This window comes from Pollachius pollachius, assembly GCF_949987615.1.
Source record: "Pollachius pollachius genome assembly, chromosome: 3".
NCBI lineage: Eukaryota > Metazoa > Chordata > Actinopteri > Gadiformes > Gadidae > Pollachius > Pollachius pollachius.
The window spans coordinates 19,798,699-19,815,556 of record NC_136936.1 but is presented as its reverse complement, the minus strand read 5'-3'; the positions used below and the strand labels follow the sequence as shown (position 1 = coordinate 19,815,556).

The 16,858-nt window shown below is 42.3% G+C and overlaps 2 protein-coding genes across 2 annotated transcripts; one reads left to right on the top strand and one right to left on the bottom strand.

Annotated features, from left to right (window-relative positions):
* The first annotated feature begins 239 nt into the window (after nt 1-239).
* sdhdb (succinate dehydrogenase complex, subunit D, integral membrane protein b) lies at nt 240-7,378 on the top strand. The gene is made up of 4 exons (XM_079732698.1): nt 240-316; nt 754-864; nt 5,009-5,159; nt 6,632-7,378. Exons 1-4 carry the CDS (start codon nt 268-270, stop codon nt 6,795-6,797), a joined length of 477 nt encoding a protein of 158 aa, XP_079588824.1. The 5' UTR covers nt 240-267; the 3' UTR covers nt 6,798-7,378.
* Nucleotides 7,379-8,825: 1,447 nt separating this feature from the next.
* LOC307073608 (interleukin-18-like) lies at nt 8,826-16,032 on the bottom strand. Its single transcript, XM_079733506.1, has 6 exons — nt 15,976-16,032; nt 10,975-11,047; nt 10,839-10,856; nt 10,568-10,705; nt 10,269-10,426; nt 8,826-9,652 (listed from the first exon to the last, which is right to left on the bottom strand). Exons 2-6 carry the CDS (start codon nt 11,042-11,044, stop codon nt 9,428-9,430), a joined length of 609 nt encoding a protein of 202 aa, XP_079589632.1. The 5' UTR covers nt 11,045-11,047; nt 15,976-16,032; the 3' UTR covers nt 8,826-9,427.
* Nucleotides 16,033-16,858: the final 826 nt, after the last annotated feature.

The following is a 16,858-nucleotide window of genomic DNA, read 5'->3' as shown; positions in this document are numbered from 1 at the left end:
GACCGGAAGTACTCGCAGTGAACTACGCGGATCTACGAACATATCTCAACTGTCAACATTCAGCGAACTGTAAATTCTCCTTTGTAAATTTCTATATTATTTATATATTTACGTTTTCAAGCTCAACTGTGATTGATCGGATTCGATCACCCTAATTATGTGCGTTTATGCTATTATAAAAGCAAGCAGTGTAACGTTACGTCCTGAATCCCGGGACGGTGACCACTACTTCCGGTTCAGTGCGCTGACCTTGATTGACTGATCGTCATGGCGGCTGTTTTCAGGTTGAGTTCTGTCTGCCACAGAGGAGTAAAACGTAAGTCTTATTTAGTTTGATGTGTTTATTGGCTTCATGGGCACGAGCTGACGACCGATGGCTTCTGTACTTGTTTAAAAGAGGAAGTTATTTAAAACACCGTGCCTCGTTACGAGTCAATCTATGTCTCATTTGGTGTGCATGTTATGAAGGTGTTAGGACCAGCAGGCTGTTTCAGGGATGTTCCTCTGTTATATGAACCTCCTCACTATGAGGTCTAGCGTTAGTTCGTATTGAGATGAGCTGGCTCGATGAATCCTTAAGGGAGACATAACATAATGCTTATTGTTGTGTAAGGAATTACATAAAGCTCATTGTAGTATAAGGCATAACATAATGCTCATGTTGCTCAGGGATTGAAGTGTGTGATGGTGGCGTCCTCTGAGCTTTGAGGAAAGGCATTACCCTGTTGAGTGCCTCCTATGCTCTGTCCTCAGCCCTCTTCTACCGCAGCACCCTGCTGGGCAGGCCCCTGGCCCTCCCACTCAAGGACCAAGAGAGCCCTTACCTTCTGTCGGCAAGAATTCATGCATCACAGAACCTTGATGGTGAGTACAGTCAACGACCGTTTTCCTATCAGAATCCAAGTTTGAAAAACCTGTGGATCTCTGCGGTCTATGCAGCTTTGCTGCAAAAGGAAAATGAACAGCAAACAAAACTTATTTGGTAGGTCGGTATTAAATTGGTCAACATGTGTTCCCTTTTAGTGAAATCTCATTTTTCTTGGCGTCGCATTCCTAAATGAACACCTACCAGTAGGGAAACATCTCTAGGGTTATTTAAGCGATGCAAAGTTCTTGCTTTTCAGTGAATATAAAGCTTTTAGACTTCAGTTTGGTTGACTTATTTGGGCCGTTTTATGTTTTTTTTTTTTTTACAAACCATACAATGTTTAAGATTGCATAGAAACGTTGCAGGGAAGGATTCATATTTACCTCCCTCCTCTCCCTGACAAAAAGTCAAGGTAACATTATCGCTGACGATTATTGATGGCTGGGTTTTGAACTTTGGCTGGTCCAGTAGGCTGGGCTTGAAAGGAAGCACGCCGCTGAGTAGTTTAAATTTCAGAGTCTAACTTCAGGAACACACATCTGTCAGACTGCATTTTAAAGGTGACATATTATACCACTAGGTGTGTGTGTGATTAGCCGTTACAAGCCGTTTTGAAATCGAACTCTTCTGACATCACAAGTGGGCGTGTCCACCTAGGTGTGTGCTGGATAGATCAGTCCACTAGCCTACCCAGCGGACTTCAGCAAACGTTGCTCATCTATCCGCCATACATCTAGGTGGACACGCACACTCACTAGAAATGGGGATCATTAATATTTATTGATATTGATACCATTTTCGATACTCCTTAACGATCTGAGTCTTTATCGATAACACTATCCAAGGGCCTAGGAACCGGGGGGCACGGAGGGGACGTGTCCCCTCCAATATTGGAGACAGGCGCATTTGTCCCACGTAAAAATTATACCGGGGGGAGAAAAATAGTTTATTTTATTTTGAAAGCGCAACACAGCGTCTTGTCACCGCTTCCTATTCTAAAAAACTGGATGATTGAGCGTGCAATTAAAGAATTGATTTGATATTTATCAGTTCATTACTGCCATTCAAAATGTGTTTTCCTTTACATTTACAAATGTATTAGTAGAAATTAGTAATACAGAAACATGAGTAATACAGTATTACTCATGTTTCTCACAAAAAACTCAATTTACTGTTTCTCTATGTTACATTCGAACGCATCATGATAACCTAACAGTCGTTTTACTGAGCCAACCTCAACACATAATCACGCAGCACATCTGAAACTTTATTTACTTTTTAAGATAACTAGCTTTTGTGCTGCTGATTACAACAAAGATTTCACAATTGGATTACTATTTTTAACTGACGGGACTAGCGACAATGTCTGTGCGTGCGACTACCTTTCGTACTTTGAGTGGATGATTAAGACGGGCCCGTCTGTGGTGCAACAGGAGAAGGAGGAGACAGGAGTCATTTCAACTCGGAGACAGTTAAAGGCAAGGGCGTAGGAACCGGGGGGGACGGAGGGGACGTGTCCCCTCCAATATCGGAGACAGGTGCATTTGTCCCACCTAAAAATTATACCGTATCTGTCAGGTTTCCGATATGTGTCCCCCCCAATGTTAAACTCATTCCTATGCCCCTGGTTTAAGGTACTGCATTTGGCCTTTATTTGATGCACAATGCTAATGCACTTGGCCATTGAGGTTGTGTTCCCCCCTTTACAATAAATTATTTTTGCCCTTTTCGCCCGTTCAGCCATCCTCACGAGCAAAGTTAACTGCCAGACTTCACTCGTTTTACTTGTAATACCTGTTTGCTTACAATTCCATTCAAAAACATTGGTGGACACGCTGCAGTGATTGGATTGATTTGATGTAAATGCCGTGAGGGGACTCGAGGGACACAACATTACGTAACAGGACCTACGGGACAAAAAAAATAATAAATGGACGGCGGTACTCGATAGTGGTATCGATAAGCCCAAACGTTAATGATTTTCGGGTTTTGAAAAAAGTGGAACCGGGTCCTTGATAGAACCGGGTTTCGATCCCCATCCCTAACACTCACACGGCCAATAACACTCACACCTGGTGTGTGTCACCGTTTTAAGGGCAGAGAAAATGTACATTTTCTGTACATTTCCTGCCTGCAGCAGAATGGAGACTCAATGTTGCAGACTGTCTGTGAGGGTTCTTTCTCTTTCTAGCCCTGGGCTCGATTTTAGTGTCAAACGATCAAAACACGAATATAATCGATTTTTCTATTCTTTTTTTTTGCTGGATACATATATGTACATTATTTTAGATTTGAACATTGTCTTTTTGACCATTTTGTGTACATTTTTAAGGCGAAAATTCAAAGTTCTCAGTTACAAAGTGTGGGATAGACATGCTGAATAAACACATGTTTTCAAACTCAAAAATAATCGTTTGAATAATCGTGACTTCAATATTGACCAAATTATTTTTTCCATAATCGAGCAGCCCTAGCCTCTACTCACCATTTCAGTTTGTCAACATCTCAGCAGACAGCACTACATGTGGAGAAAATGCTGACACATGATGGCTAGCCAGTGAAAATGTAAACAAACTAAGGCAACGTTTACATGAGGACGCTTGCAGGTAAAAACAACAAAATATTTTATCGGAAGTGCCTTTCGTTTAGACGGTGACGGCGTTTTTGGGGCTCAAAAACGCAAAAATCTGAAACCAACCTCCAGACGCTCCGCCGTAGCGTTTCCGTCTACACTGCCAAGACGCAAAACTCTGCTCACGTCGCGTACGCGACACCACACATGGTGGTGTTGTGTGATAGTGTAGCACAACGCCACCTAGCCTCCTGGCATGCATACCCAATCGAATTCCACACACTTTTGCATCACCGTATGCACGCAGATTTCCTCACAAACGCTTGTCTTAACGCGGAATAAAAAGTGAAGACGCAACGCCACTTTTGCGTCTTCTGTTCAGACCGTCATCATGTAAGCGCTGCCTAAATGAGGCTCCGGATTTGGGAAGGAAAGGCCTTTGTTTCCTGAACTTGTAGCGCTTGGAACTAAGGATGGGGAAAATGTATGATTGTGTGTATCTTTGCACCTGCAATACTTGTTTCGTTTGGTAAACGTTTATTCGTTTTTTAGGGAAAGCAAATTAATGGTGAAGTGAACTTGCTATTATTAACTTGTATAATTCACCTTCTGCTCTTGTCAATATAATTTCTATGTGCAAGTTCAACTTAATAAAAGATGACATCACAAATCAAATATGAAAAACCACGAGAAACGACACTTCATTAGCCATATGGTGAGACATACAGGAATTTTTAAAGGTGCAGATACTTGAACATTGGACAGGAATGATTTACAAGGCAAGACAACAAAGAACATGTATCTAATAAGAGGCAATTTGCAGACCGGCATGGCAAGATGAGATGCCTAAAGTCAACTATCAATGATCCTCCAAATAGCCTTTGTCAAAAAAATATTATAATGCTAAATCGACTCATACTGCGCAGTCAGCTAGGAGGAGATATTCTTGAATTTAATCAACTGAAACCTGACTTTGCAATTTTTAACAAATGATGTCTCTTAGATGATATAGGACCTAGATCCTCTCAGAGAGATCTTAGCCTACCTAGATTCAAGGTAGGCTACAGCACATTCTAATAGGCCTTTCATAAGCTACTAACCATTTGTAAGGGGACCTAGTTGAGCTTATGAGGGATGTACAACTAGGAGCGTTGGATCTAAAACAAGCTGGTGAAATGACTCCATCAGTGGAGAAGATGCCTTTTCACTGTTCTTCTACGGTGAAAGTCTGACCAATTCTTCTATACGCTAAAATGCATCATTCATATTTATTTCAAGTCAAATGCTCTATGTTGTCTTCATCAATGGGGGTTTGTCATGATCGGATGCCCATACTGTTGGTGATCAGAGTGAGTGGAGCTTTTTCTCAGAGACCGGAAACCATCAAGCGGCTCAAAAAACACATGTTGACATAAAGACTACAGTCTTTGTGTCAACCCAAAGTCTTTGTCAAACCAAACCAGTATCTGTGAATCCCTGTCTGCATCTGTGGTCTCTATTTATCTCCTATAAGGCATTTTATTCTAAATGGTAACCCACCCTTCCCCTCCTCTCCCCCTGTTGTACAGCTGCTTCGGGCTCCACCGCAGCCTCTCTGCACTGGACCGGCGAGCGTGTGGTGAGCCTCTGGCTGCTGGCTCTGCTGCCCGCCGGCTACTTCCACCCTGGAGCCGTGGTGGACTATTCCCTGGCTGCTGCCCTCACCCTGCACGGACACTGGTGTGTGTGTGTGTGTGTGTGTGTGTGTGTGTGTGTGTGTGTGTGTGTGTGTGTGTGTGTGTGTGTGTGTGTGTGTGTGTGTGTGTGTGTGTGTGTGTGTGTGTGTTAAAGGGACAGGACTGGGTTGTGGGGTGAGGCTGTCAGGGTTTGGTACAGCAGAGAACCTGGGCAGCAGAGTTCTGCCTCAAACCTCTGAGAGCCCAGAATAGGAGTCATTACATTAGTCCGGACTGGAGGTGGACAGGGTCTCAGAGTCAGTGAGGGAGTCTCTGACTGGAGGTGGACCGAGTCTCAGAGTCAGTGAGGGAGACTCTGAATGTTTATGATGTTATGACATGCTGACTTTGTGATGGACGATGTGGGCTCAATTGTTAGGGTTGAAGATGTTGTTAAATAGTAGAAATCCCAGAGTTGAACGGGTGTAACCTTTAGGTTACACGTACGGCTTTGTTGGAAGGAGCCGTCCCGTTATGTGTGTGTGTGGGGCTGTCCAGCCAGGTCCCAGGGTTATCTGCTGTCTTGTTTCACTGAGACTGGACCTTATTGCACGGGTTGATGTGGAGGTATTTGTGGCATTCAGGGTTGTGGAAAGTGGAAGCAAGAAATTACACATTTTCTTGCTAATCTTCTAAACTCTCCAATGCGTGGCTTTAGCTTAGCGTCGCAGCGCAATACTCAGTCATCACTCCCAGCAAAGTGCAAGAGGCATCAGCATGCATCAGCCACCAAATCCAAGTCACATGTGGGGATAATTCCTCATTAGGTGGTGGTATTCCAGAAGACCCTTTGGGTATTACGGAGTTCCTGGCTAGTGCTGTCCTTCGAGAGTCTGGCTGACTTTAACGAGAGGCAATCAGTAAGATTGAGCCCCGCCCAGTTAGTCTCAGAACATATAATCAATAACCTTGTTCTGTCCACACTGTGACGTCAACTAGCTCAGCTGGAGTGAGTGGGAGGGGTCTCTAGTGTGGGACCCTCCCATACTATTGAGGATCAGTAGTATGGAGGGTCCCACACTAGAGACCCCTCATATTATCGAGGGTGCTGCAGAGCTGGCCAGACATTAAATTTATAATGCATAGGATGGATCACATAGGATGGGATTTTATTGATTACTTTATTGAAATCAGCTACAGTTATGGTAAAGTAATTTTAAGGCACAAGCTTGTTCAAAGGTTACCACTGTGCCTTTCAGCTCCCTTGAATGTGTCATCATTGCTGGTTGAACTACTTATTCAACATGAAACCTGCTGTGACCTGGTGTGGGTGGAGGAAGACTCGCCTTTTGAGTCAACATGTTTGTTCGCCTGGGTCTGATTGCTGCATGCATTGGAGGTGTAATATTTTAACTTAATAGTCACATGTTTTTGCCTTGATCATATTTAACGGTTGGTGAGAAGTAGGTCAACTTAAAAACTCCCAGCTACTTAGTTTCCTTATCTCGTTGTAAAGTGATTTTTCTGTTGGTCCAGGGGCATTGGCCAGGTGCTGACAGACTACGTCCATGGGGACACCAAGATCAAGGTGGCTAACGCGGGGCTCTTCCTCCTGTCTACCGTCACCTTCGCTGGCCTCTGCTACTTCAACTACAACGACGTGGGCATCTGCAAGGCCGTGGCCCTGCTCTGGAGCAAGTGATCCCAAAGCAGGACTGAGGACTGGTGGTGGGCGGCCGAGCCCAAGGACAGGGCCTGGTTCTGAGGACAGCCCTGGATGTGGTGGGGCTGATTGGAAAACATTCAAAGAAGGGTTTTTTTATTTAAATAGTTTATAAATATATCATTTCTGACCATCACCCTAAAGCGATTCAGTGTGTGTGTAATTAATGGTCTCTGCATTCAGTCGACTCTGATTTCTTGTCTTTGTTGCTTTGCTCCTGCATATGTAGGCACTGAATTGAAAGTTAAGAAATTACGTTTCCTCCACAATGCATTAGACAACATTCTTGATGCAGCACTTTTGGGATTAAAGAGCCAGCGTGGGAAAAGTGAGCTTTAAGCATGAGATTAACCTCTCATTTGCACAAAGGTGACCTAAAGACTGGGTGACCATACGCCACTCAAGTGCTTCATAGTCTGCTCTGCTTGACATTGTTTCTCTGGCCTGACGTATGCTAAATGCTGCTCTGACAGTAATTCTAGAACCTTTTCTGCTATGATGTGGACTTCACACTCTCTTATAATTAATGTCGCAAATGAAATAAATAATATTGTACTTTTCTTTGACTGTTGAAGATTCATAGCCCTTAATGTGTGTACAACATTTTTGGCACAAATATAATTTCTCATATCTCTGTAAATTCTACGATGTTGGAACACTTTAAGTCATGCAAGCTGAGCTTGCAAGAGTTGGCTAATTAGGTTGCATGGAGGTAAACTGTCATGTTTACTTGGGTCTGTCCTTTCAGACCTACGCACTAATGGGACTTGCCCTGTACCACCTTGTTCACGTCTCACTTGATTAAAGTTCCATCTAGAAGATGTTCACCTTTATTGAAACATGAAATGAATCCTGAACTATTTCTATTCTTATCGGCCTGCTTGGTGTTTGCCATCAATATAAGTACATTTTGGCTACTGGGTTACAGCACAGCTTGTTTATGTGGATGGGTAGTATAGGCCATCAACAGGACATTGGAGCAAGGAATCAAGCAAAGGCAAATGATGAGCATTGCCTTCCCAAGCCTTGACCGCCTGCCATGCATATGGAGGCGTGGCGCTGTGGCACAAGGCAAGAAGAAGCACATCTGGACTGATCTGTCAGTGGAGTCGCTGGCACCAATTACAGGGTTTCCGCGGGGTTAAAGGTAATAAAAGGTAGTAAATGAAATTAGCCCAAATTAAGGCCATTAAAAAGTAATAAACGTCATCTGACGAGGTATTAAATTTCCAACAAGGCCTGTGAGTTTTTTAATTGGTGTAATTTACGTGCAGGCCTATCTCCTAAAATTACTAAAACTTGCTTGGATTTATTTTTATGTTGTGAGTAGGACCTGAGCGATAACAATGATGTCACGTGGTGCGTGCGCTAAAACAAACTGGATATACCCGGCTGGCTTAGTTATACCCACTTCGCGAGTTCGCGTCTGTTAGTTCGAAGTCATTTGAAAGACAATAATGGGGAAATGGATATTTTCGGACCTGGAGGAATCGATCTTTAAAGAATGATCGCAAAAAGAACATTTGTTTGACCGGTTGCCATGGTTATCTCCGTGTGGTTAATTTGCAGTTGCGGTGTTAATTAGCAATGTTGTCAGCTTACTGATACATTAAACTGTAATCAGAAAACGCGGTTATATGCTATAGACCCTATAGTATATGTGGTATAAAGGCTGGGACGAATTTCGAATTATAAATATGCACAATCCATAGTTGGCTCTCTGTCTCATAGCTCAGCTGACTAAAATACCTCCCGCTGCCAAGTCGTAGCTACGGTCCGTCCTATTTATGTGAAAAACTATATTTGGATTGTAAAACGCATGAAAATATAAATGGATGATCTTAATTCCTTTTCTTTGGCAAGTGACCATGGTATAGCTGGGATAATGACCTTCGAGGTGTCAAAACATGTTTGATCGATCGTAATTAAAGGACTACTTTTTGAGGGAGATAAACTCAAACAGAGTATACATTTAATAAGCATGCAATACGAATAAGGAAAAGCATAATTAGTAAAGTATTTGAATTGTTTTATTATGTGGGCAAGCAAGAAGTAGAATAAATGGGATAATCAGTCTTATTAAAACGGTTTTTGCAACCAACCGCACAACAAGACATGATTGCGGCTCTTGTCGCTCTCGTCTCTTTCTGCATATGACATGCTCGTAGAGCGGGGAGTGACGTAGACTGATAATCCCTCTATAGAAAGTACACTGGTGTGAATTTGCGCTACGGTATGGATTTTGACGTTACCGTGAGACCGGTGTGACCGGTAGACAGCCGCGTTTACATGGACACTTCTGATCCGATTAGAAGTGGAAGAACAGCTCAATCGGAATAAAAAATGATCATATATACGGCTCAATCGGAATACAATTCTCTGATCGGAATATAATTCCATGCGGAATAGAAGAGGTGGTGTAGTCCGCTATAATCGACATGAATTTACACTAATAGGTAGTAAATCCAATTTAAGAATTTCTGTATAAACCCTGAATTAGCAGGTGAGGCAAAAACCAGTATCAGGTGCTCATCGATGGCAAAGTGTACAAGGAATTCTGGGCAACAAATCACACTTCATATTTATCCTCTATTGATATGTATTTGTATTTACTGACAAGGAGGCAATTCAATGCGGCAGCCCTCGTCCACCTCATCGATATATTCACGCAACACTAGTTTGCAGATTGAGGGGTTCCCTTCCTGTTCGAAGCCCAGGGCGAAATTCGGCTTGGCAGCGGACACGAACAGGTAGTGGTCACTGGTCCGGCAACAGTTCTTCATGTAGAACAAGGACCAGCAGTCATCGTCTTTGATTATTTCTGGAAGTTTATCCTGCAGTAGAATAAGGATTATTACATACACATTTTACAATTACGGCATTTAGCAGACGCTTTTATCCAAAGCGACTTACATCGGTCAATACACACATTGACGGCAAAGTCAACCTAAAAAGCGACAGCCAGCTCGGGTTAGGTGTCTTGCTCAGGGACACTTCCACTCAGCTAGGAGGAGCTGAGGATTGAACTAGCAACCTTTTGGTATCAAGACAACAGCTCTACCTCCTGAGCTAAGCCGACCCACATACATAATCATGTTACAGTATTATCTAGCAAAGGTTTTATGAGAAACTAACTCAGACATAGCCAGGTGAGTGCATATCCAAAGAGTTGGCTTCCTAATGTGTGGGTGCAGTGAAGAAATTGAAAGTACATCTGTGCGACACATTTCTTCCTGATTAGTGTCAATCCAATATATGTCACTGTATCATTATATTGGATGGTGGAGCTTCTCCATGTTGAAACAGCCTTCATCCACAGACCTCAGAGCAGTCCCTCTGGCCTCACACAGACCTCAGAGCAGTCCCTCTGGTCCTCAGAGCAGTCCCTCTGGTCCTCAGAGCAGTCCCTCTGACCTCACACAGACCTCAGCCATCAGAGCAGTCCCTCACCATGATCTGCACCTTGATGTCTTGGCTGCCCTCCCGACAGGACACCACCTTGTACTTTCTCTTCTCCATAACAGCCAGGGTGACGGCCCTTCCTCTTTGCTCAGAGTGGGGGGGGGAATCCGGGGTCTCGTTGAACGCTTGAACGATGAACTGACAGTCTGAAAGGAAGAAGAAGCGCACGTTATTCCATCTGTCAGACCATGTACTTCTTATTGATTAGTGTTTGTTTAATATATATGATAAGGAGTACGTAAGCACTACCACCAGACTCACTAAGTACTGGTAACAGTGTACCTTACCAGATCCTACTTGCTGCTTCTCGGTTAAATCCACAAAGTACAACTGTTCTCCATCAATTGAGAGAAGGAGGTTGTCTTGGACTCGGAGCCAATGCACAGAGGATGTTGGGGATTTTTGAAAGCAATCACTCTGCAAATCTGTATGAAAGATCAACATTAATGCAAATGTATAGCTTCCACACATACTCATTGTCAATGGTATGGCCTGGGCCATTTAAATCGAGAGTATCTGCAGACAAATAATGAAATTTGAACACATTAAACACATTACCTAGTTCATCGTTCTGAACTTCTCAGCACAGGCCAGGGATGAGACAAAGCAAGATTGATTAGTGTCACTGTCACTGAACAAAGAGGGTGTGTAGACCTATGAAATCTAAACCTCTTTCAGTTTGAAAAAAAATTACCTTCAAAATAGAAGTTGTCTTCAAGTATCTTAATAAAAGTGCAGGGTAGACGAGAGTGACTGGTAGCCATTACCTGATGACAGAAATGTTCATTAGGGACGACAATCAAACAACAGTTAATTTTTTATTAGGTGAGTGCTGCATGCAGCGCTCAACTATTCTTCTTAAGTTTTATTCTTTATTTCTTTCTTTATTATTCTCTACAAACTGTGGGACCTATCTTCTTCCTCAAGCAAGGCCGTGGCCCTGCTCTGGAGTGCTCTGGTGGTGGGCGGTTCAATCAGCCCCACCACATCCAGGGCGGTTCTGAGGACCGCCCTGGATGTGGTGGGGCTGATTGGCATTCAGCAGTATTCAGTATTCAGCATATTCAGCAGTGTGTGTGTAATTAATGGTCTCTGCATTCAGGTGAATCTGATTTCTTGTCTTTGTTGCTTTGCTCCTGCATATGTAGGCACTGAATTGAAAGTTGTTAAGAAATGAAGTTTCATCCACAATGCATTACAACCTTCTTGATGCAGCACTTTTGGGATTAAAGAGGCAGCGTGGGAAAAGTGAGCTTTAAGCATGAGATGAACCTCTCATCTGCACAAAGGTGACCTAAAGACTGGGTGACCATACGCCACTCAAGTGCTTCATAGTCTGCTCTGCTTGACATTGTTTCTCTGGCCTGACGGACGCTAATGCTGCTCTGACAGTAATTCTAGAACCTTTTCTGCTATGATGTGGACTTCACACTCTTATAATTAATGTTGCAAATATATTGTACTTTTCTTTGACTGTTGAAGATTCATAGCCCTTGCCCTAGCCCCTGTTTGTATAATATTTTTGGCACAAATATAATTGCTCATATCTCTGTAAATACTCAATGTTGAAACAGTTTCAGTCATGCAAGCTGAGCTTGTAAGAGTTGGCTAATTAGGCTGCACTCAACTATTGTTCTTCTTAAGTTTCTTTCTTTCTTTCTTTCTTTCTTTCTTTCTTTCCTTCCTTCCTTCCTTTCTTATTCCCTACAAACTGTGGGACCTATCTCCTTCCTCAAGCAAGGCCGTGGCCCTGCTCTGGAGCAAGTGATCCCAAAGCAGGACTGAGGACTGGTGGTGGGCGGCCGAGCCCAAGGACAGGGCCTGGTTCTGAGGACTGCCCTGGATGTGGTGGGGCTGATTGAAAAACATTCAATTGTTCTTCTTAAAGGAGAAATCTGGTGTAAAATGGATCTGAGATATGTTTAGTAAGATAACGAGTTGGAATGTTCGTTTGGGAGCAAAAAAGCGCATATGGACGCTTTCTTAAGTTGGCTGTTTTTAGCTGATTCTACCAAAACGCTATAAACTTGGAACAATAGGGGCATGTCTCATGGTAAAATCTAAATCGCTATTTGAAACCACTTACAATGTAAATGTTAATTTATTTGAAAAGCACATTTAAAAGAACAACAACAGTTGACTAAAGTGCTAAATAAAAAATAAAAATAAAAACCTTCTTTGGTGGTATAATAAGGGTCTTAAAATATAAAACGAGGTATTAATAACTTTATAAGTGTACAGATTGTTTATTAAATAGGAAATTCTATGCACACAATGCCATCAGTAGTTCATCCGTCGACGCCATTGTCTTTAAGACTCGATAAGTAGATTGGCGAACACAGAGCTTGCGTGTTGTTGACGGATGTCACAAGCTCTGTGTTCACCAATCTACCTATCGAGTCTTAAAGGCAAGATGGCTTCAACGGGTGAACTACTGATGGTATTGTATTGTGTGTATAAGGCCCCGTATACACGAGGACGCTTTCTGGTAAAAACGACAAAATATTTTATCGGAAGTGCCTTTCGTTTAGAAGGTGACAGCGTTTTTGGGGCTTAAAAATGCAAAAATCTGAAACCACCCTCCAGAGTGGAAAACTTGAATACGCTTCGCCGTAGCGTTTCCGTCTACGCTGCCAAGACGCAAAACTCTGCTCAGATCTGCTCACGTCGCGTACGCATTTACGTCACATACATGCCCCAGTACAGGGAAATAAACAAACATGTTGGATTATTTCCATACGTCGGACCGTCAAGCTGCTCTGGCAGCTCTAATAAACTTACTGGAGTCTTTCCACGAAATGTACAGGATATGTACAGATAGTATTACTGAACAGAGAAGGATCTGTAATTATGTTTTGGTTTTCGCGGCGCAGATAAGAGAAGAAGGAAGATTCTACGCATACGCTCAGACATGGCGGTGTTGTGTGATCACAGCACCACCTAGCCACCTGACATGCATACCCAATCGAATTCCACACTTTTGTGTCACCGTATGCACGCAGATTTCCTCCCGAAAACGCTCGTCTGAACGCGGAATAAAAAGTGAAGACGCGACTCCACTTTTGCGTCTTCTGTTCAGACCGTCATCATGTAAACATAGCCTAAAATGTCCTTTTTATGAAAGAATCTGTACACTTCATAGACCTATTAAAGAAAAGACAGCGGACTAAAACATGGCCGCCAATACATTCCTATGAAAACTGCTCAATGGCGCAGGGCAACATCAAGGAGAGATTTGGTTCCGCATCATAGAGGTCTCAAGGCACGCCCTAGTGCATGATGTGCTGGATGCAGAAATACTCTCGTTTTCTAGCATTATTAGCATTGTAGCATCATAAGCGAGAGGTCTGAGCGAGCATAGTCTCATTGTTTACCGACCATGGAAGTATAAGTTACTAACCCTCCCGATGATTCTCTATATTAGATCTTTAAATTACACTCCTCCTGCCATCTGGGCAACAATTATTGTGTAACAATTATTACTTATATTATTCTTTTAGATTAGTTTGCCCCTTTTGACCTAATAAAGAAAAACGCCTTGTATATAAATTTAATTTTTGTATTTTAGAACAAAATCATAATTACCACTCGAGACTAACGCGAGAAGTTAACGGAGCCATGCACTGAGCCCTCTCGGATGCCAGGCCGAAACAACATTTGTTTCACTACGACTCCTTTCAGCTGACCACCCCTCCTTCTCCTGCAAACAATGGCTAATAAAACGCTTGAGGAGGCGTTTTGAAAAGAGAAAACTTACATTTTATTAGTACATGGTATAAAGATAACTATGAGCCTTTGATTAATATCCAGACATTTTTTGCGGCGACACACTGTTCCCCACTTGTATTGGAGTGAACGGCGATATCTACATCCGGACCTCCATGAATTGAGGGACCAGTCCACAGCCCGCAAAAACAGCTGCAATACCAAGCTTGGCCGCTGAGCACTCGTGGATTGCGGAAGTATACACTGCTCCTGGGGGCGTGGTACACTTACAAAGTTATCAATGCCTCGTTTTATATGTTAAGACCCTTATTATACTACTACAAAAGTGTCAGGCTACTTATAGCCTTTTAAGTGGTTTAAATTAGCGATTCAGTTATTACCATAACACACATCGTTCCAAGTTTATAGCGTTTTGGTAGAATCGGCTAAAAACAGGAAACTTAAGAATACGTCTACATGCGCTTTTTTGCTCCAAAAAAGAACATCCCAACTCGTTATCATATTAAAAATATCCCAGAATCATTTTAGACCGGATTTCTCCTTTAAAATTGCGTCTATATGCGCTTTTTTGCTCCCAAAATGAACATTCCAACTCGTTATCATACCAAACATATCCCAGATCCATTTTACACCGGATTTCTCCTTCAAGTTTCTTTCTTTCTTTCTTTCTTTCTTTCTTTCTTTCTTTCTTTCTTTCTTTCTTTCTTTCTTTATTATTCTCTACAAACTTTCGGACTTATCGCCTTCCTCAATTTTTCGCCTAGAGACTCCATTCCAATTATAAAATATTCATATTAGCTTGGAACTTTGTTAAAATCCCTTAACTTGATTTAAGCGCTTCTTTTCAGATTGTTTAAATATTTTATGCTTTTTAATATGTTCTCCTTTAAAATACTATTTTTTACAATGGAAAAAGCGATCCGGGGCTATTCCCAAAAGATCCGGGCTATAGCCTCGAATGCCCAGGTCTAACAACGCGCCTGCTTTGTACTACATCACTCACTGCATTTTTTTAGTTTAGTATTAGGTAATCACAGAGTATCCTAGGATACCTATTGTTATTGTATGGTTTATTTATTCATATTAGGTATTTCCATGGCATGCAAATACGTTTTGTGTTTATAGTTAAATCAAAACCGTCAGTGTCAATAAGAACTGGTGCACATTTAAGTGCTACGCACAACCTCGACCGCAGGGGGCATACAATCCCACATAAACGGCTTTTGTGAATCCGAGATGACTCGGATTCAGTCCATGTCGCGGGGCGGTCCGTGTCTCGAGAAACACGGGGCCATTCCCGCGTTGGGCTGGGAATACCTTTCGGTACCCTAGCTATTGTTATAAGGACCAGGATTATCAAAAGGCTATAATTTGTGGAAATACAGTAACACATTTCCTTACTTCATATATTGATTTTCAACATCTGCTGATGTGGAAACACAGGCTACTGAAAGGAGCGCTCAGTTGGAGAAGAACACAAGTCCAAATCTAATGTCCCACACGCACAACCCCATCCTGCGAGGGTACTCCTCAGTATGTAGTTATCTTACTAAATATATGATGGCCTAAGGCCTACCTTACCCTCAGAAAAGCCTATTGATTTCACATGAAAACAGTGTGCCTAAAACACCTCAGCATAAATGCAACTTTTCAGCATTTCAACTATGGTTTATGATACATTATTGTTTATCAAAAATACTCGGGTCAGTGAACAAAAAATGCTGTAGTGATGTAAATCAAACCGATAATATGCTGTACAAGTCCTCTGATCATTCTGATGACCAACCACCGACAGTGCGTTAATAATTTAATGTCGCCTAATGGCCCGAAATGATGAACAATCACACGGAAGTAATTGCCTGCTTGAATATGCAAGTGTAGTGTGAGCAGCATTCCTGTCTAAGTACGCTACTGTAGGCCTAGCTTGAATCCTTCATAAGAATAAAGCAAAGTTTGAATTACGTCTTACCCCAGATCGTGTCGTGGCGATTAATGTAAACGATAGAGCATTTCCTCTTCATTCAGTCTGCTGCTGTTACATACATCCGCCACTGGGGTCACCAAAGAGCCACAAGGGTCCTGATGGTGTCTGAAATAAAATATATAACAGGTCTAAAATATAGACTGTCTGAAAAAGCTTTCCATTGTCTTTCAAAAACTATTGATATTAAGCTCATTTATATATTCAACCTATGTATTAAAATATAAGTTCACGTATATGTCGGACTATTACTTTGATATAAAGGGTTAGGTAATTAAGTCATATGGTCCAACACATCAGAAAATAATCGTAATAAGCTACAGGTAGCTCAAAACAAAGCTGCTCGTATAGTGCTCAACTGCTCATACAGAACTAGAGTATGTGAGATGCTGAATAAGTTGAATTGGTTACCAGTTAACGTAGGTTACACTACTCTCTAGTCAGATTTTTAAGAAATATAATAACAGCAAAGAGTCCTGTAAGCCTGTTTAATAGCTTGATGTTTTGTTATGATATGCACAATTATTCTACACGTCAGTCATCTGAGAGGAGATTTCTACTGCCTGTTTATAAAACAAGGGCCGGACAGAGAACACTGCACTGCAGAGCAATGGTAGCTTGGAATTCTTTACTACGTTTTTTGGTAAATGAAACAAGTAAGATGGCCTTTAACCCATTTGTACCGGCTGCTGCGCGGCGCAACATTGTATCTACTAGATACAATGTTGCGCCGCGCAGCAGCCGGTACAAATGGGTTAAAATCAAATTGAAATTGGGCCCTCCGAGGGGCCACCACTGCAGCCTGTCAGCCCAGCTGTCTCACCCCCACCCCCAGCCCTCACTGGCCTCGTCCAACCCCAGAGGCTGCTTC

Excerpts from the sequence above, each read along its gene's own strand:
- sdhdb (XM_079732698.1), top strand. The coding sequence starts at position 268 with ATGGCGGCTGTTTTCAGGTTGAGTTCTGTCTGCCACAGAGGAGTAAAA. Across the intron at positions 317-753 it reads CTGCCACAGAGGAGTAAAAC|CCCTCTTCTACCGCAGCACC; the intron begins GTAAGTCTTATT and ends CTCTGTCCTCAG. Across the intron at positions 5,160-6,631 it reads CTCACCCTGCACGGACACTG|GGGCATTGGCCAGGTGCTGA; the intron begins GTGTGTGTGTGT and ends CTGTTGGTCCAG.
- LOC307073608 (XM_079733506.1), bottom strand. The coding sequence starts at position 11,044 with ATGGCTACCAGTCACTCTCGTCTACCCTGCACTTTTATTAAGATACTT. Across the intron at positions 10,427-10,567 it reads GAAGCAGCAAGTAGGATCTG|ACTGTCAGTTCATCGTTCAA; the intron begins GTAAGGTACACT and ends TCTTCCTTTCAG. Across the intron at positions 9,653-10,268 it reads ACATCAAGGTGCAGATCATG|GATAAACTTCCAGAAATAAT; the intron begins GTGAGGGACTGC and ends ATTCTACTGCAG.